The sequence below is a fragment of the Morus notabilis genome, unplaced genomic scaffold (genome assembly GCF_000414095.1).
Source record: "Morus notabilis unplaced genomic scaffold, ASM41409v2 Scaffold15, whole genome shotgun sequence".
NCBI lineage: Eukaryota > Viridiplantae > Streptophyta > Magnoliopsida > Rosales > Moraceae > Morus > Morus notabilis.
In genome coordinates this window covers 711933-731771 of record NW_010367234.1, presented here as the reverse complement: position 1 = coordinate 731771, position 19839 = coordinate 711933, and the positions used below count along the sequence as shown (strand labels likewise).

General features: G+C 35.2%; 2 protein-coding genes across 4 annotated transcripts; one reads left to right on the top strand and one right to left on the bottom strand.

The window, feature by feature from the left end:
• Positions 1–4310: 4310 nt before the first annotated feature.
• Positions 4311–16880, top strand: LOC21405642 (protein ENHANCED DISEASE RESISTANCE 2). Of its 3 annotated transcripts, none has more exons than XM_024174817.1 (22): positions 4311–4976; positions 5215–5289; positions 6427–6480; positions 7547–7612; positions 7905–8008; positions 8143–8210; positions 8308–8424; positions 8579–8619; positions 8719–8819; positions 9366–9461; positions 9855–9919; positions 10002–10073; positions 10157–10312; positions 12441–12649; positions 12740–12779; positions 12877–13025; positions 13144–13245; positions 13659–13703; positions 13839–13979; positions 14518–14613; positions 14771–14872; positions 15836–16880. In XM_024174817.1, the coding sequence occupies exons 1-22, from the start codon at positions 4836–4838 to the stop codon at positions 15941–15943; spliced, it is 2148 nt and encodes a 715-aa protein (XP_024030585.1). In that variant the 5' UTR covers positions 4311–4835; the 3' UTR covers positions 15944–16880. The 3 variants fall into 3 exon arrangements, with proteins under 3 accessions (XP_024030585.1, XP_024030584.1, XP_024030583.1); XM_024174816.1 differs by having other exon boundaries at positions 7896–8008; positions 12880–13025; XM_024174815.1 differs by having other exon boundaries at positions 7896–8008.
• Positions 16775–18569, bottom strand: LOC21405641 (scopoletin glucosyltransferase). Its single transcript, XM_010112132.2, has one exon. The coding sequence runs from the start codon at positions 18541–18543 to the stop codon at positions 17014–17016; it is 1530 nt and encodes a 509-aa protein (XP_010110434.1). The 5' UTR covers positions 18544–18569; the 3' UTR covers positions 16775–17013.
• Between the last annotated feature and the right edge of the window lie 1270 nt (positions 18570–19839).

Sequence of the window (19839 nt, the reverse complement as noted above, 5' to 3'; positions counted from 1 at the left end):
TATATTTATATAATTTAATAATAATAGACCCAACAAAAAAATATGAACCCGGAATTACAGAGAGAGACGAAATGTAAGATGTGCAGTTATGATGTTTAGTGGGGATCCGGGACTGGTCGCCGACAAAAAAAGAAAATAATAATAAATAATAAATAATAAAGTGGTTCTATTCACGTTTTTTTTTTTTTTCTCTTCACACCTCCTTTTAATTAAAAATTTTTTATTAAAAAAAACCTTCACATAAAAATAACAAAAAAAGAGATAGACTTATATGCTTAATTAAATATACTACAAAAAAAAATTAATGATAATTTTTTTCTCTACACATTTTACTATCTCGTTCAGTTATCAATTCAAATTTTCAATTCGAGTTGAACGTTAATAGAAGTATGTACAATTTTTTTTATTTAGAGTATGTGGTCATTTACATTCTTTTTTTCATGTTTATATCTTTTTTGCCAATCATTTTGTTTTTTAAGACTAATTCCTTCAATTTTTTTTCTTCTCTCTTTTTCTTTTATAAAGTTAAGTGTATTGCTTTTTTTTTTTTTCATTCTCTTTTTTTTTTCCATGCTCACGGGCTACTTAACAAGTTTGCCATTTTTTTTTTACCATTTTATATTTTCTAATCATAGATGATTATTTGCCTTTCTAAAATGGTGGGTGTGCAGAGAAAAATAAAAAGTGTAGCTTTACATATTCTCCATGTAATTCATGTGTCCTTTTATGATATTGTAGAGATTTTAGGTTGTTAACTTGTTATAGCAAAAAATAATAAACTACAATAAAATAGAGTAATAATACAACGCATAATATGAGTGTTATATATAGATAAGTTGTCACGTCATAACAATTCAATCAATTTTGATGATCACCTTAATATGGTTTCTAAAATAATTAAGCTTTTAATGTTTGTAATTAACTTGAATTTTTTCTAATATGATTCCACAACCTAAATTGTATGGCAGACCAATTATCTACACACACCAACTTGATAAATGACTCAAGAGCTTGATAGTCATTTTCTTCATTAGATGGGTCCCTCTCAAACTTTTGATAGATGTGAGAAAACACCTCTACAAATCAAGAGATAAACTCGTTTGTTTCGCTGATTCGAGTTTAGAATTTGAGTTTTGTTACAGTAAAAAGTTCTCATAAATAATTACATCTAATTTTTTTATTATAGTAAAAAATTCTCACATATAATCACATCTTAATTTAAATTCTAAACTCGAATCATTAAAATGAACGAGGCTATATATTGTTGTGTATGCTTTTGTTTTGGTGTGAAATGAACTTCTAAATTCCCCAGATAGGTGTAAGTGTTTCAAAAGAGAAAAAACCACGAAGGGGCACGTGGATCTGTAGGTGGCAATCCATCAATTCAAATTATTATAAATTCATTGAGGCTGACCCATTCAATTTGTATTGATGGAAGATAGAGACAAATGGACAGGCTGCTCTACGGCCTATACTCCTACAAATTTTGCTTAAAGAAATTAAGGAGGACCCATTGACAGTCTGTTTAGTTAGAAGATTACTTATCTGATTAAATTATAATTTATAATTTATTATAATATTTTTTTTTATAAAAAATATATATAAATAAATAATTTTAATATTATAATTTTAATTTATGAACTAAACGGATTATTAAAAAATGTGAAATGGTCAATTTTTTAAATAAAATTAATGAACAATTTTTAAAATTTAACAATTATATTCCCACCGTCACACAAAGCACGAGTGTGAGAGGATGAGAATTTAGACCTATAAAAACAAATAGGATTACTCAAAAACAAAATTAAACATTACACCAAACAATTAAAAACCATTACGACCGCTCTGACTCTCTCCTCGCCTCCTTTCAAAATTTTGGGTTTGAAAAAGCGTCAGGGTGCCAAGACATCATCGCAACCTCTCCCACCGTCAAACCCTCCACGTCTCCTCCCCTTCTCGAGTGGGATCTCCCACTTTCAGCCGTTAGAAAATCATCATCACATTGACCCGTTTAATTCACTAATTCGAGTTAAAATATAATTTTATATGAAAATTTTTTTACTATAATAAAAAAATTAGATATGATTATTTTTTAAAATTTTTTTACTGTAACAATGTTTTTATTTTCTCCTTTATCGAGTAAAGAGAGAGATTAATAAATTTTTTTATATTAAAAATAATATTTTAATAAAACTATCAAATATATTTTTAAAAATACTTAGAAGGGTTTTTTTCCCTCCATTCGGGGAAGGATTTTTTTTTCTTTTTTATACATGTTTTTTGGGTTTTTTTTTCTTATTTTAATTTTTGTCTTTTACTTTAAATCTTTTTCATTTTTTATTTTATTTCTTTTATTTTTTTGTTAATAAATAATTTATATAACTGTTGTTTTAAATGAATTCGTCAGCGTTTTTGACTTCTAAACTAGAAAGTTGTGAATTAGTTTCAGGAGAAGCAGCTTGCTATAACTAATTACACCCCTTCTGGTATATTGTTTCTATTGTATTGTTCAAGTTAACGTGAGACATCGGTTTTTTTTTTTTTTTAATTTAAAAAATGAGAGATTTTTTATCCAAAAAAAAGGGGAGATATCAGTGCTCATTCATTTTACCGATTTGAGTTTTCAGTTTTAAATTTTTACAGTAAAAAGCTCTCAGAAAATATCACATTTAACTTTTTCTGTTACAGTGAAAAACTATCAGAAAATGTAATGAAAAGCTATCAAAAAATATCACATTTCAATTCAAATTACAAACTTAAATTTACGAAGTGAACGAGGCCGATGTACTCAGCTGAATCATTGCCACTAACAGAATGTTAACACTGCTCTCTGTAATTTGTAGTTTGTTCCTATAAAATAAAACCAAGCTTTTCCTTTGGAGGGTTTTTTTTTTTTTTTTTTTTTTTTTTTCTGGCTCTGCCGGAAGTGCCCTGTGGGGAGGGTGCAAATGCAATCCGTTTTTTTCTCGGAAACGTGACAGGGAATCGGCGATATATCTTCCAAGACCACCACTATCACTCTCTATTTTTATGAAAATGCTAATTTTGATTTGTATATTTATGTTTCTCTTTTTTTGTTTTGAATAATATATTTATGTATCTCTTTTTTTTAATAATATATTTATGTTTCTGGTGTTCGAATGGATTTTTTTTTTTCCTTTTAATAATATCCACCTCCTTTGTAAGAACAACAAATTCCAAAGTCCAAACCTCAAACGCTAATCCGTTGAGAAGCAAAACTTACAGTTCTTCAACTTCTTTTACTGTACTTTCTAATAGATTTTATACTTTGGACAATGATGGTACAAGTTTTAAACACCAAGCGTATTTTCATTTAAAAAAAAACAAAAAACTAACTAGGGATAGGTTAAAGCTAAACTAAATAATTATAAGATAAATATAAACTATTTAAAATTGAATCTATCAATTAACTTTATTATGCTTATGCAAAATAGAACTCTAATAGGAGAATCTAATCTTAGATAATTAACAAAAAAAATTGACTGGAGGGGTAAGGATGTCGCGGTGAGCTCTTTTGCCGTCATCGATGAACGCCTGCTGCTAAAAGAATGATCGCAGCCGTTGCCATATGTCTCACACAATATTGGCCGAACCAAAGTGTCACCAAGATCTAGGGTAGTTGTGGATTTCAAGATCGCAATAAGTAGAATCACAATGTTGATCTTCACGAGAGATGGATCTTGTTCGTTGTAAAACATAATATTAGATAACAACGACAGACGTATATATTTAGTTACGCTGTCATCGTCACTGTAGATGATAACAGATCTATAGTTACAAATGAAGCTGGAGGGCTATTTCAAAATTTTAAAAATCTTATAAAAAGTGGTTTTTATTTATTTTCTTCCACTAACATTTGCTTCGTTTAAATTTATTTATTTATTTATTTTTTTCATAAAAAGAATTACTATTTCATTACTATTTCTGTGAAAGGTGATCAAAATATAATAATACAAGACGATGCTTTACCAATGAGCCCTTTTGTTTATCCCAACAAGAGATGTGTTCCATCTTTGTTGGTTTTATCTTTTATGGGATCCATAAAGTATGGATCCACCTATGCGAGTTAGGACGAAAGTATTTCCCTCTGCCAAATTTTTCCTTTTTTTTTTTGAAGTGAATTTTTCATCTTTTTAGTGGTACAACAAGTAAAATAATACTTTGTTTTACTTTATTTAAAGTTTTTTTTTTCCCTTCATAATATACGAAAAAGATTCATGCATTTAATTTCATTGTTTATGTATTTATTTATTTATTTATTTATTTTGTCTCTCTCCGGTCCTACGAAAAGTAAAGAAACAAACTGAGAAGCCACACCAAACAACACCAAACAAAAACCATACCACCGCTCTTACTCAGTTACTCTGACTCTCTCCTCCCCTCCTTTTCAAATCAAAATTTTTGGGTTTTTGGGAGAGCGTCACGGCGCCAAAGCCCACCACCACCACCACCCCTAACCTCCCTCCACCAATCAAACCCCGCCACGTGTCCTCCCCCTTCTCAGAGGACACATTTTCCTCACGTTTACGTGGGATCTCCCAACTCTCGCCCCTCACAAAATAAAAAATCATCGGTCAGAACAGAATTCCTCAAATTCCCCAAAACGCCATCGTTTCCCCCGCCGCCAGATCTCGGCGAATTCGCAATGCGAGAGCTCCGATTATAGGTCGCCGCCGATGAGCGATCAGGTCACCTAGCCTCCTCGCTGATCTCGCCGGAAGCTTAGGTGAAGATCGCGATCTTGAGCTTCCGCGGCCGGCGACTTTATTTTTTTGTTTTTGTTTTCCTGTTGAAATCCGCCAGTGTTGCTCCCGATGTCGTCGAAGGTGGTGTACGAAGGTTGGATGGTCCGGTATGGACGGCGGAAGATCGGCCGGTCCTTCATCCACATGCGATACTTCGTGCTCGAGTCCAGGCTTCTTGCCTACTACAAGAGGAAGCCTCAAGATAATCAGGTTTTCTATTTTGATAATTGTTTTTTGTTGGAATTAGGTTGAATTGTTTAGTTTGATTTGGATTTTGGAAAGAAGAGAACTTTTAGCATCTTGTAAAAGGAATTGGAAGACAGAAAAAGCTCTTTTTTTTTGTTGTAAATTTGTAATGCGAATCGAATTGGATTTCGTGACAGTCTAAAGTTTTTTCTTTTTGTCCCACTTTTTATTTTTGTTTATTTTTTCTATGTTCTTTGCTTAGGTGCCGATTAAGACTATGTTAATTGATGGCAACTGTAGAGTAGAAGATCGAGGCTTGAAGACTCACCATGGACATGTGAGTTTTTTTTTTTTTTTTTTGAATTTTATTATTTGTTATTTCACTTATTCAAATGATAAGATTAAAATGGTCGAGCTACATTACAAATAATGAGTTCATGCATCTTCAGAATTCTACCGTTTAAACAATGTCATGGTTTTGTAATCTTAAATTTTATTGTTCATGTTTTAGTAAACACGGATTTACATTTCGCTATAGTTTTTAGTTTGCCGGATTTAGATTACCTTGCAGAATTTGATTGTTTTGGCATTCAAAGAGAATGTAGCATTCATTTATTTAGATTTTAGAGCTTCAAACGTTTGTATGGGTTTAAGTCTCATTAAGTATTTTGAGATCGCACTCCACGCGTTTCTCGTTAACTTCAAGTCTGGAACTTGAAAAAATTCAAAATTGTCTTTGAGTTGGAACATACTAAGGCCTCCAGCAGAAATAGAGGAGCAACCAAGAACATTTCTGAAGAAAATTCTCCAAACAGAAGAAGGAAAAGGAACCTGTGTTCCTACTTCCTGGATTTTGAATTGACTAACATGGAGCAAATACAAGCTGCTTTAAGCATGAGTTCAGCAAAAATAAAGTATGAGCTACGTAAGCTTAACCCCAAATTGCTATATACTCTACCCGTTACTAAACACACTATGCAAGCAAGGATCTACATAAAACTAGGTAACAGAAATAAGCTAACAATGAAAAAGTCCTTGGCAGCAAGTAAGCAACTACACAAAAAGGAGATAAGTAGCAGCTGCAAAATGACGCCCCTGCTTCATAAGCTTGGCATAGCTTAGATTAGCTTGCTTAACTTAGCTTACCTTATGTGTGAGTTCAGGGTTTTCGCATTTAGATGCGTGGTATCATTTAGTGCTGACTAATGATATCCTATAGACTCATGCATGACTTGAGGAAAGTTTGCATTGCTTCTTGGAATTTCTTAAGAAAACCTGAGTTATACGTACGAAAGAAAGATAGGAATTTTGCAGGTTCTGTGGAAACATGAGGTTTACAGTTTTTACTTGAAATCCTCTTATTTTTACTTCATGTTATGTAAAACAGTCATCTATCCTTAATTGAGGAAGTATGCACCTCAAATTACGTGATTATTCCTCCATAATTCTTGATATTTTATTTTGGTGTGTGCAGATGGTTTATGTTCTATCTGTGTACAACAAGAAGGAGAAATACCACCGGATTACGGTACGTTAATTATTCCCCTTAGGAACATGAGTGAATGAGCGCTGATGTTGCCATGCTGTTCAGTGCACAATTAGGACAATACAATCAGTAAATTGCTATGTTTAATTGAACTGTCTCATTAGCTCCTGTGCAAGTATTTGTGAACCTTTTGACTTTAATGCGCGAGTATTTGACTTTAATGCCGAAGGAATTGGAATTATTTGGTCATACCCCAGGGGTGGACTCTCGACTACCAGATGATACTTTTGTGCATCACTTATAGACTCATAGTTCGTTAGGACTTAGGATTCAAGGCCTTGCAATGAGATTGGCAGCTGGTCTGGCATAGAATTTGTCATTTGATTTTTTTTAATAAAAGACATGATAAAAAACATTTTTGTTAGAATGTCTGAAGAAAGTACAAACAGGGAGAAAAAGAGAATAATATCCTCCAAGAGGCAAAAATAATGGGGGAAAATCATAACCATATAGTAACTTGGGAATTCCCTTTGAACTAAGATGACTTAACACTAACAATGAAAGATGAACTCAATATTATGTTCAAAATGATCCCTACCATTTCTGTTTTCGTCTTTTAAGGGCTTTAAAATCGATCTTTATAAATATTCTGTGCCGTATGCAATGTCTTTAGTTTCTCGCGATGTTTGTGAGTGTGTCCAAAGTTTGTATGAGTGAGTCATACAATACATCATTGGTAACATCCTCCGTGAAAGTTCTCTATTGTTCCTGTTATTTAAACTAAATATGAAAGCCCGATGTGCAACAGATTTTAGTTTGCCAGATTCATTTTTTTGAAGTTTACTCTTTTTTTTGGTTGGAACTAGCACAAAACACGAGATGAGAAATACTGAGATATGAGTAACAGAGTCACAACACTGGCTTTCTGCTGGCAAATTTTAGCGAGATTCATGATAGGCAAGAAAGGCATTGATCTGCCTTTTGTACGTGGTCGTCGTTATCTTGTCTTATTCATGATGTCCTTGTTCTAAACTCGTAATTGCTAATGTTATGATGCCAACAATCGCTTTGGAAAAATACATTTTGAGTCTCCTGTTTTCTTGTCCAGATGGCAGCATTTAATATCCAAGAGGCACTACTCTGGAAGGAAAAAATTGAACTTGTAATTGATCAGGTATATTTTTGTGATACCTCTTCACATCTAATCTCCATTATATGCTCATTTTTCTCTCCTAACCTCATTATTTGCTTGGTTTAGATATTAGGTTTTTATCTTAGGCAGTTGTATATTAAGTTTTTAGGTATTTCTTTTCTTCATATGTTGTCCTCTGTGTGTGTGTTTGTGTGTTTTGTTCTTTTTTCGTTTTGTTTTATTTATTTTTTTTGTTTTTTTGAAGTTGTGTTTTATGCATACGTTCCTGCCAGGCAGCGATTCATATAGTCTGACTGTATATTAGTGTATGCAGCATCAGGGTTCACAAGTCCCAAATGGTAACAAATATGTTTCTTTTGAATACAAATCTGGAATGTATAATGGGAGGACTGCTTCATCGTCAGATCATGAAAGTCAGTAAGTATTGTTTTCAGTTTTATGTTGTCTTCTTGTGTCCCAGTAATATGGTGATATTGGAGAAAATGTTAAAGAATTAAGTATTCATCAGATCGCACGTTGTGTTGTGTTGATAATTTCTTGACTTTCTGCAGGTTCAGTGCACAAGAAGATGAAGATGATCCTCATCCGAATTTGTTACGAAGAACTACAATTGGAAATGGTCTAAATATATTATATTCTCTTATGGACATTCAGTTTGTTTTGTTCATTCTTTTTCATTCTCTTTCTTAACATCATTATGTTGAACTAAATGGCAGGCCCACCAGAGTCAATATTTGACTGGACAAGAGAGATAGATTCAGATCTATCAAACCAGAATATGAACAATCAAGCATTTTCTAGAAAGCTTTGGCGTCTTCTCCAATGCCAAAATGGTGAATCCCTCTATTCCACCTTAATTATTGTTGTTGTTATCATTATCCTTGTAGATTATGCGACTCTCTTATTAATTATTATCCAAGTGAGGAAATCTTTCTGTGGTAGTGCCATTAAGGATATGTTTCTGACTTCTTCGTTTAATATTGCCAGGACTTCGCATTTTTGAAGAGCTTCTTGAAGTTGATTACCTTGTACGGAGTTGTTTCTTGTTTCCCTTTTCCTGTCGAGAGATTTTGAAAGCATCTTCTGGTTTAAGATTACAACTATTCTAAATAGTTTTATTTATGCAGCCAAGGAGCTGTAGTAGAGCAATGAAGGCTGTTGGTGTGGTAGAGGCTTCCTGTGAAGAAGTTTTTGAGCTTTTAATGAGCATGGATGGAACTCGGTTTGAGTAGGTGTTTTCCTCTTTCAGCTAAAACTTTTCACAGAGTAATGCAAAAGGCCCATTTATATTTTTCCCATCTGTATGCAAACAGAAACAAAAGTTTTCTCATTTAGTGCCGTTTATGAGGATATGTTTAACTCCATGATACTCTCTCTCTCTCTCTCTCTCTAAATTATTATCTGAGTTGGTGACGGAAAGGGGAATGAAACTGTGAATTATGGAGAGAGATAAGAGCAAAGAAAGAGGTGGATAAATGTTGCCATTTTCTTTTGTGAAAATGTGCACAATGAGATGTATATATTTTTTATTTTTTACCTGTATGCTAGCATTTGGTGTTAACATCTATGTTTGAAGGATGATGATCCCCACACTAGAGTTCATGTATGCACATGCACTTTATAAAGTTGAGCTACTCACTGCTGTCACTGATTTAGCACTAGTATGCTAATAATGGATAATTATAGCCCCGAATATTCCTGTAACTCTATGATTGGCTTATGGTTCATTCCTCGACACATATGGTTTTTCAATGTACTTTTGCATTGTGTGCAGGTGGGACTGCAGTTTCCAGTACGGTAGCTTAGTGGAGGAGGTAGATGGCCATACAGCAATTCTCTATCATCGACTACAGCTGGACTGGTTCCCAATGTAACCGTTTGTTTGCATCCCACGTTCAGTATTGTAGCATTATTTCTAATTTAAGTTATTAGAGTTTTATTCGCAAAAAAAAGCTATTGGAGATTTTTCCCCCTGCATCTGTTGAGTTCTTCAGCTTAAAGCCTGAATTATATTTATGAAAAATACTTTTAGTTTATGTAAATTCATGAAGTCCTTTTTCTCTTCTTTAGGATAGTCTTACCAGTACAACTAATTTTGTACAAGGTTCTTTGAGTTCATCTAGGGCTTTGGAGTGTTCTGAAACATTATGAAATCTTAGTTTTTGATCCTTCACAAATCAGTGCTGTTGCTGGTTTTGAAGGTGTTCTTTTTTTTTTAATATAATTATTATCATTAAAATAAAGTAATAAATTGCTCTTGCAGGTTTGTCTGGCCTCGCGATCTTTGCTATGTTCGCTATTGGCGTCGAAATGATGATGGGAGTTATGGTAAGCATCTTGCTTATCATCGTGTTTCAACCTTTGACTTGTTCCTTTGGAGAACTCACCAAGATTTCTTGTTACCACGCAGTTGTGTTATTTCGTTCTAGGGAACATGAAAACTGTGGTCCCCAGCCCGGATATGTGCGGGCACATATTGAGAGTGAGTTCATAATTTCTTCAATTAGGCCAAGTATTTTGTTCTTTCAGTTTAAATTAGGCAGTTATAGATTTGAATTTCCTCAGGTGGAGGGTTTAATATTTCTCCTTTGAAACCTCGAAATGGGAGACCCAGAACGCAGGTTCAGCATCTTATGCAGATCGATCTGAAAGGATGGGCTGTGGGTTATGTATCATCATTTCAGCAGCATTGTGTCCTTCAGATGTTAAATAGTGTTGCTGGTAACTACCTCCATCTTGTATATTCATTGGTTTTCATTTTTTCTTTTAATTCTTACATTATGTTAGGTTTTGATATTTTTAGAGTTTGTTATCGCTTGGAGGAGATATCAATGTGCTTCTTGATTGGAGAGGTTGTATGTAGTGATTTGGAGTTTTCGTGTCTGTTGGTTGTTTTGTTCTTTGGCTATTTCATGCTATCTTTTTTCTGCCCTCTAGAACTGCTTGTTCTCTCTTGCTTTTCTGCACTCTTATTTACTTAGTTAATGTTTCCTCATAAACAAAAAATGTGCTTGTCACTTTAAATGAGATAATCTGAGTTCTTTACTTCCCTTTTTCTTTACAATAATCAAGTTTTGCGCGGAGGGTGTGAAACAGGTAGGTCTTTTTCTTTTCTTCTTTTTTATTTTTATTTTTATTTTTATAAGAAACAACCTTCATTGGTAATAAAAATAAAGTACAGCAGAGGACAAGAAGTCCTTACACAACATGGACAAAGATTTAACAGACAAAATTACAATACATCCAAATCTAACTCAAAATGAGATCCCAACCCCTCAATAAATCCGAGAATGAAAGATCTGCAAAATCTTTATCTTGAGATGTTCACAATGCTACCCAATAATTTAAATGATCCCAAACACTAGTAACATCATGTCTTTCTTTTTTTAAACTGAAGAATTCATCACATTTTCTTTTTACTAGAAAGATATGCTATTAAATATGGAAGAAGCTCAAACCTGGGGATAAGACTGCGTTAATCATGTTTTTCTTTTGTTAAACTGAAGAATTCATCACATTTTCTTTTACTTGAAAATATGTTTGACTTGGATGATATTTTGTTCCTGGTTCACTACATTTATAGAATTGAAACTCCTTGTTCGTTGGCTATCTAAAGCTGATAAATAGTTTAGCTATATGGTATACTCATTTATTAATTCAATTTTCTTCCACTGACTCTAAGAAGGTAAAATCTATAAAATTTAGAGGTAATTACATAAATATAGCTTCTATTTTTTTTCCTCAATTTATCCTTTTACTTTAGAAATTACAAAGCTATCCTTTGGATTTGAAAAACTTGTTTCAATTTTATCCCTCACACATTTGATTCAATTTTATCCCTCACACATTTGATATTTTGTTTTAGGGCTTTTCTGATCTTTAAATGTTTAACTTATTTTTCAAGAACTATTTAAGGGTATTTTTGTCCTTTTTTGCCTTGTTATTTTCATTCACAAAGTGTGCGAGGGATGAAATCAAACCAATTTTTCAAACCCAAATCATACAGTTTCTAAAAACGTATGGATAAATTGGGCAAAAGTAAAAAATTAACCATTAAATTTGTAAAAATGTACGCTGAAGCAGTGAATCACATCCTCTTCAGTCGTCGCCAGCTAGGCTTTTTTCTATATCTCTCTCTCCCCCACTTAACCCCTGCAAATTTTCTTTTCCTATTCTTGCTCTCCAATCACCATTTTATTGCGCCAGATCAATGACATTGGTCTGGCACCCCAGTCTAGGCCTCATCTACTACCATTACCACTCCTACTATTTATACGAACCATGGAAGCTTGAGAAGTGTATATGACTTTCTGAGCAAGAGCGAGAAAGAGAGGTACAAATAGAATCAATGGAGAAATCCTCTCTCGCTGATTCACTATACTCTTCTCTCTATTTCTCTCTGCCTATTCCCTGTCTTCCTCTTTGAAGCTCTCTCTCAAACCACTTTCGCTATCCCCACCTCTGAACCCCCAAGGCCACTCTTCAGATTTTATCTCTCTTCTTGGCCCAAACAACGGCCTTCAACTCCTCATCGATCAAGCCTCTTGTGACCTAAGGTCACTTTGTTGCTGCTTGGTGACTGTTATGTTTTATTCCCGTGTCTTAATTTGGTTATTTTCTTTAATATCTTATCGTTTTTCCTGGCCATCACTTTTTTTTATTTGTTTCATATTTTTGTTATTACTTATTAGTAATTGCATGGCTCGTAAGAAATAACTGGAAACAGGGTGTGTGAGAATTTGTCGTTCTCCTAGTGGCAATTTTGTTCTTTATAATGTTTGTCTCAAAAGATGCATGCTTTCCTAATATTAGAATGCCATCACTTTTCTAAATGTTTGTCTTATTGCAGGATTACGTGAATGGTTTGCTCAATCAGATGAACGAAGTGCTCCTTCAAGAATCCCAGTAATGGTCAATATGACTTCTGCATCCGTTTCATCACAGATGAGTCAAAAACTAAACGAGGATCAAGTAAATTCTGCAAACCGAAATTCAGTGATGATTGATGAATACTCTGATGAGGATGAAGACTTTCAAATTGCTGAGGCCGAGCAAGAGGTTCCATTCGTGCTTCTGTAGAAAGTTCTGATGTTTATATAGTTCTAAAGAGTTAATATTCTTAATGTATTCTTTTTCGTACCTTTGCAGGCATACCAAAATGGACACGAGAGTGAAGTCAGGAAAATAGGTAGTGTTAACAGTTTCTGTTTTGTTTTATTGCAAAATTGTATGTAGTGGTAAGTTTTGATGCTAACTGTAATGATTTTCTTGTTATGAACCTCTAGAAGAAGAACCAGCGGCACAAATTGACTTATCCTGTTTTTCGGGTAATCTACGGCGTGATGACCGTGATAAAGCTCGTGATTGCTGGAAAATTTCTGATGGCAACAACTTCAGAGTCCGTAGCAAGCATTTTTGTTACGACAAAACAAAGGTTTACCACTTCTCTTGAATCCTTCTATATATATATATATATTTATTCCTTTGAATAATTGAATTTCTTTTGGCTTGTACTCTTATTCGGTTATTCCATTGGCAATATGCATATGAAGATTCCTGCAGGAAAACATTTAATGGATCTGGTAGCAGTTGATTGGTTTAAAGACACAAAGAGGATGGACCATGTTGCAAGGCGTCAAGGATGTGCAGCACAAGTATGTACACTAGAAGCTTTCCCTTGGGTTAATGCATTTTTCTGTTAACTGCTGTCAATAATAGCCTGTTTAAATGCACATGCCACTATGCTCCTCTCTGGTCCTTCAAGTCTGTTTTGTACTTTAGTTGTTTAGTAGCTACTATGTGATTAATATAAAGAGCCTCTTGCTAACTTTATGCATGGATTAGTTCCTTTCCCTTTCTTGGATGGTATCTTGAGTATATTTTGCTTAAATCGCACAAACAAAATATTAGCTTTCTTCTGTTTAATGGAAGCAACTTTGTAGATATATCTATATTTTTTACTTTATTGTCAATTAACAGAACGGCTTAAATTAAATGTAATTTCAATCTTGTTGTAACTTTTCATTGGACTGTTAGTTACGATCTTTCTTTGCAAATATTTGTTTAGGTTGCCTCTGAAAAAGGGCTTTTCTCCATTGTCATAAATCTGCAAGTAAGTTGCTTTCTTCATTTGGATGTGAATTTATTTATTTATTTTCATCATTATTTGTGTTCTGCTGAAATTTGGTTGTGATATTTGAAATGGAAACGTGCAAGTTAAGAAGTGAATAACACCATAGTTTTACAGGTCCCTGGATCAACGCACTACAGTATGGTATTTTATTTTGTGACAAAGGAATTAGCACATGGTTCCCTGTTGCAACGGTTTGTTGACGGTGATGATGAGTTCCGAAATAGTAGGCTAAAGCTCATCCCATCAGTTCCGAAGGTACCGTTGGCTCCTTTGGAGAGCTTTATTATAAAAATTCTGTTTCCTCTATACGTTCTTGGATTCAGCTGTGCCAGAATTTACTGACCTCTTAAAAAAATATATATTTTTTGGATTTTCGCTCCCGAGCTTAGACTTGTTACATAGGAGTGGTGAGGCGGCTTATGGGATTTTTCTTTCCCTTATATGTCAAGCCATTCCTCTGCAATTTAGCGTGTTACTTTCTTGGAACTGCATGCAATAACTCATTTCTCAACACTCACTGATTAAAAAATGTTTGCTAGCCAAAGGGGTACGATAGCATCTGAGTATCATTTTGATGAAGCTAGATTTGCTTATGTGAGTTTAATGGTATTTCTTTGCCTTGGTCGTAAGCGCCACATGTGTCTCATGTTTTCTGCTTTATTCAGTTTATACTTTTTCTTTAATTTCCCCCTTCTGGGCTACTTTCCAACTACACATGTAGAGCTATAGAAATAGGAAAAGGTAATGTCACTTGGGTTTTATTTTTTAATTTTTTTATTATGGAACCATGCAGGGTTCATGGATTGTTCGACAGAGCGTTGGTAGCACTCCATGTTTGTTAGGAAAAGCAGTCGATATCAACTATATTCGTGGTCCCAAGTACTTAGAAGTAAAGACTGATTATTACTTATTTATGTGTAAATATATATGTACATGAATATATGCTGACACTAAAATGCACACATGCACACCTTCTGATGCTAGGCTAGATGATCAGCCAGATGATTATGTGCCGTCATGTTTGACAAACACTGTTCTTTTTGTAGATTGATGTTGACATTGGTTCTTCAACTGTTGCTAATGGTGTCCTGGGGCTGGTAATTGGTGTGATTACGACATTGGTGGTTGACATGGCATTCCTTGTACAGGTATGTCTGTTCATCATATAGATTATGCACATATTACGAGAATGAGAAAGGCAGTAATTCTGTGAATCAAAATGTTTCAATGAGAAAAGAAGGGAGAAACTATTCTCAGCAAGCAAACAACCCATTCATTCATTTCGTTGCTGTATCATCCATCAAACTAAAAAACATCACAAAGGACAGGAATTCCTAAATTCCTTTGAAGAAGAAAGCCATAAAGAAAGTGTTACTCCAAAGTAACACTTTGTCCACCAAGCAAATCCTTCCATACCTCTCCAACTAAATGAACCAACATATCACTGCACATTTCATAGAACCTCAGGCGCAGCGTGAGAGTTTTTGCTACATCCAGAACTACTTTTAACAATAGATGAGCAAAATAATTCAGTATCAACCACAAAAATTTAATTTATTATCAACGTGCTTTAATTTCTTAGAAATATGGTATTGTAAAAACAGATGTCGAAATTTGTCCTTTTTAGTAAGGTGTGTTCTTTACAATAACCAGTTAATGCAACTTATGTATCTATGGAGCTAAAATCTGGACCTAAATCTGAACCGCCAATTTTTGTTGTGAAAGTTGACTTCTAGTTGAAATCTTAAAAATGAGAGTGAGGTGTGTCTGGTGACATTCTATGCGAAATGCTACAACATAGAAACTTGATTCTTTCTCAGTCTTTACTCTATATCACAATTGGATTACCGTTGTCTGGTGAAAATGACAAGTTTGATTATGTTAGCAGTATAAGTTTGAAATCAGAGTATTAGAGTTGCTAAACAAGACAGGTTTTATATTTGTTTGATTAATTGAACTAATCCGGCAGTGGGTCTCTCCTATTGCCTGCCGGCCTTCATTGAGGAACCTCTTTAGCATTTAGCAGTTTTTTGTTGCTTCATGTCCCTAGTGGACCTGATCTGGGAAGTGGTTTCATATATATATATATATATATTTTTTTTTTTTCACAGGCAAACACTACAGGTGAATTACCCGAGCGGCTAATTGGTGCCGTACGTGTTTCTCACATAGAGCTCTCATCTGCCATAGTCCCTAAGCTGGATCCAGATCCGTCTTGACTAACCGAAAGCATTTCTCCCAACTGATTTCATACAAAACCATTTGTTCCGATATGCATGTGATGCGTCCTGATTTCATTGCTATATCTCAAGTTGAGCAATGAATATCATCAGTTTTTTCAAGTGAGATTTTTGCATAAATAGTGAAAAGGAGCGTGTTCATTGGCAATAAGGTTACAGCACCACGTTTATTTGTTTATATATATATAAATATTTTTTCCTCAAGTTGAATTCATTATTGTCCATTCTATACTTGTTCACGTGTGTATCCACAAACAAGTCATAGATGTCAAGTGATTTTGATTTGGCAGGGAATTGGCTTCATGGTACAGGTGGCGATAGCTAATTTTTGTGGGGAGAAAACGTTTATTAAATTGGAGGCACTAATGACTAATTTTGTTCACCAATTGAAATGGCAGCTTCATAATCTCAAAATTTGGTGTTAGAACACTAATTATTTTTATTACTTTGTCTAAGCAAACGAAAGCGGTTTTACTCTACTCCGGGATAAGAGTGTGGTCTTCAGCTCTAGCATTCTCTCTTGAACTGTGGTCTGTGGAAGATAATATACTTGATGAAACTTTTCCTTTTTGCGAATGCATTGTTTTTTGTTTTGGTGCTAAGGAATTATTTAAGAGACATTCATTACGTGAGTTCTGCATCTTTATATGTAATATATGATTTGTTTGGAAACTACACCTCCCATATCTTAAAAGTTAATTTGAGCAAAAGCCAACTTGAAAAGGAGGATGAGTTAGAACATAAATGCATGAATCGATTTGACAGATATTCTCCAATTAAATCGCAAAATTTAATACTCGAGAAAATGGATAGTAATAGAGAATCAATTTTGTTACAAGGAATAATGCTTGTTACAAACTATAACCGTCGAATCTTAATCACATGATCTCCTCAAAAAAAAAAAAAAAAAAAAAAAGCAGTGCTTTTAGAACACCATAAAAGAAGAAGCAACACTAGAGAGATTAGCCGATTGTTTATCACCCCTTCATTTTGCACTCTTCGTTAAGTCTCTTTTCTTTGTCGCTAGAGTGAAAGCAATAAAAAGGACCTTAAACTGTTGTGTCATATAGGAAATCTCTAAAAGCATCCAAAGCAGCCGAAGAACTAATTGGAAAGCCATTCTCAAATTTAGCTGCGAGTGTAATTGCTCGTTGTTTTGCCTCTCCATCATCCATCAATCTCTCTATTCCCTGAACAATGTCCTCTTTCTTCATCTTCTCAGTAAAATCATGAGAAACCATGTATCCCACTTTTAGGTGGGCTACCACCAACTTTGCATTGTGATATTGGTCCCCTCTAATGGGCCACACCAAGAATGGCACACCCCGCCCAATTGCTTCCACTGTCGAATTCCAACCGCAGTGAGACAAGAACCCGCCCGTCGAGGGGTGGCTCAGTATCAACAACTGTGGGGCCCACCCACGTACTATCAAACCCCTTTGGCCCACTCGGCTGTCCAGTCCATGAGGAAAATAGCCTTCTTCAACCGAGTCTGAACCCAGTGGCATCCGAGGCCCCGGTTTACCTGAACCGGGTTGGATCACCCATATGAATGGTCGGGTTGACGCTTCTAATGCATCGGCCAATTGTGGGTAGTCCTCAATTGAGGGGCCCACCTCAGAGCCGAAAGACACGTATAACACCGAACCACGTGGTTTTGAATCTAACCATTGGATCACCTCATCCTCCGTGACATTCGACTGTCGATTATTTCGAATTTTGTGATCATGGACGATAGAACCGACAGATTTCCAATATTGTTCGGGCAAAAGTGGGCCCACGCCCCAGACTGGCTTCCCAATTTGACTAGATATGTACTCGATGAACGGACGCTCGAGATCATCATATGTGTTGATCATCAGTGCAATGGATCCCTTAATTCCGTCTAACCATAGCGGGTGATCACCCGGTTTGGGCGGGCCCTTTCTCTGTGACCATGGCCCACCGAAGGGTGGCGGTGGGTCTGGTGGGGTAGAACCCAAGAATGGGCCTGGCTGTCCAGCACTATGATGTGTTGCCCGGTGGCCCGGCGGCCTATGATGTTGTTGTTTAGTGTCCAAGTAAGTGACGCCCATTTCTTCCGGTAGTCCAGGCAACAAACGGACCTCCCCGGGTTTGACATCAATCGGGTGGGCCTTCCAACGGGCATACTCCATGGCGACAGAGCACGCGCCAGAGGTGAAGAACCCAACCGTTGGAACTTCAAATTTCTGGAAGATCTCAGCCGTCCAGTCCATCATAACATCAACGACGGCACAAGCAGGCTGAACGCCATCGGGGCCCGTTGTTCGGGCCTCGAGGAGGTTCTCAAGGCCCATTCCCATACTGTTGCGGTGCCCATGGTGGTGATGGGTCGGGTCATCAGAACCCGGAAGCGTAGGATCCCGCACAGAAGAAGGGATTTCGGCTATTTCAACACGTGGATGTTGGCGAAGAGAGGCGGGAACTGAGGAGGAGAGGTTGGAAGGAATAACAAGGACGGTGTTGAAGTCTCGGGAAGCTACTTGTTTGCAGAGCTCCATGCTTGGAAAGAGATGGCCCTGCCCAAAAAATGGCACTACCCATATCTTCTTTGCCATTTTAATTCTCTCTCTAAGATTTCTGTGTCGATATATATATATATATATAGATGAAGAGGAAGAGGAAGAAAAGTGAGAGACAAACGTGTAGGAAAAGCTTGGGGAGCAAGTAAGCAGAGATTGTGAAGTGAGAGAAGGAATTAGAGAGGGTACTCGTCTTTGACTCGTATTGCAACTTGCAAAAAAAGAACACAATAATACTGATTGCGCGTTGCTTTCTGTCCAAGTGACACAGAAATTGTCTTCATGTATTGAAGACGAAAAAAAGAAAAAAGGAAAATTGTGTGAAAATTGGAAAAGTTGGTCGGCAAGATTTTGTTTTTTCAGAAGGCTGGTGAAATAATGAAATATTGGATAAGATTTAGGTCTCGTTCATTTTGTCGATTTGAGTTTAAAATTTAAATTTTATTACGGTAAAAAACTTTAAAAAAAGACATTTTTTTTATTCTATAATAAAAAATTCTCACATAAAATTAAATATCAACTCGAATTAAAAATTTAAATCAATAAAATAAACGAAATTTTAACCTATTAAAGGTGGGGTTGACTTGCGAAGCATAAGAACTAAAATTTCATTTTGAAAGTTCGTTGGCAACTTGGCATAGACAATATGCCTTTTTCAGTAAAGACGGTGATTGGAAACTTCTCTCCTTCGTACCCACTCGCTTTAATTTAGAAGATGTTTGGTAGATGGATTCGTTCCCTGATTCGAATTATGATTCATGATTTGCTACAGTATTTTAAGCATTTGAACCCACTAGAGATTGTGATATTAGGGCGTATTCAGTTGCATTTTTAAGTTAGGGTGGCTTGAGTATAAATTTTGAGTTATAATTTGAGTTGAAGTTATAACTTGAGTTTGTATTTGGTTGTGGACATTTGAGTTGGAAGCGTTTGGTTGGTAGATTCGTGATATGATTCAAATCATGGTTCGTGGTTCGCTACAATATTTTATGGTTTGTGTTGAGAATTTATTTGAGTTTGTGTTTGGGTGAGTAAAAAATTGAGTTTGAATTTAGATAGTATTCTTAAAAAAAATTCAATGACGATAGACAATTTTAATAGGGTATATGGATGAGATTTTGTTCATCTCTTCATTGTGAACACATAAAAAAAATCAATCGGAGTTAAAACGAAAAAGTTATAATATTTTAAAATTTATGGGAGGAAAGAGAAGATATTATTTATTAATTTTTTTTTTAAAATTATGGTTGAACTTGAATAAATGTGAATCAAGGGCTAGGGCTGAACTCAAAAAATCCGGCAGAACTTAAGTCTTTACTTGAGTCTTCAGTT

What these genes read in the sequence shown, in the direction of transcription:
- LOC21405642 (XM_024174815.1), top strand. Translation starts at nt 4,836, where the DNA reads ATGTCGTCGAAGGTGGTGTACGAAGGTTGGATGGTCCGGTATGGACGG. An exon ending in TCGTCAGATCATGAAAGTCA is followed by an intron (nt 8,009 to 8,142) that starts GTAAGTATTGTT and finishes GACTTTCTGCAG; the next exon opens with GTTCAGTGCACAAGAAGATG. An exon ending in TCATCCCATCAGTTCCGAAG is followed by an intron (nt 13,980 to 14,517) that starts GTACCGTTGGCT and finishes GGAACCATGCAG; the next exon opens with GGTTCATGGATTGTTCGACA.
- LOC21405641 (XM_010112132.2), bottom strand. Translation starts at nt 18,543, where the DNA reads ATGGCAAAGAAGATATGGGTAGTGCCATTTTTTGGGCAGGGCCATCTC.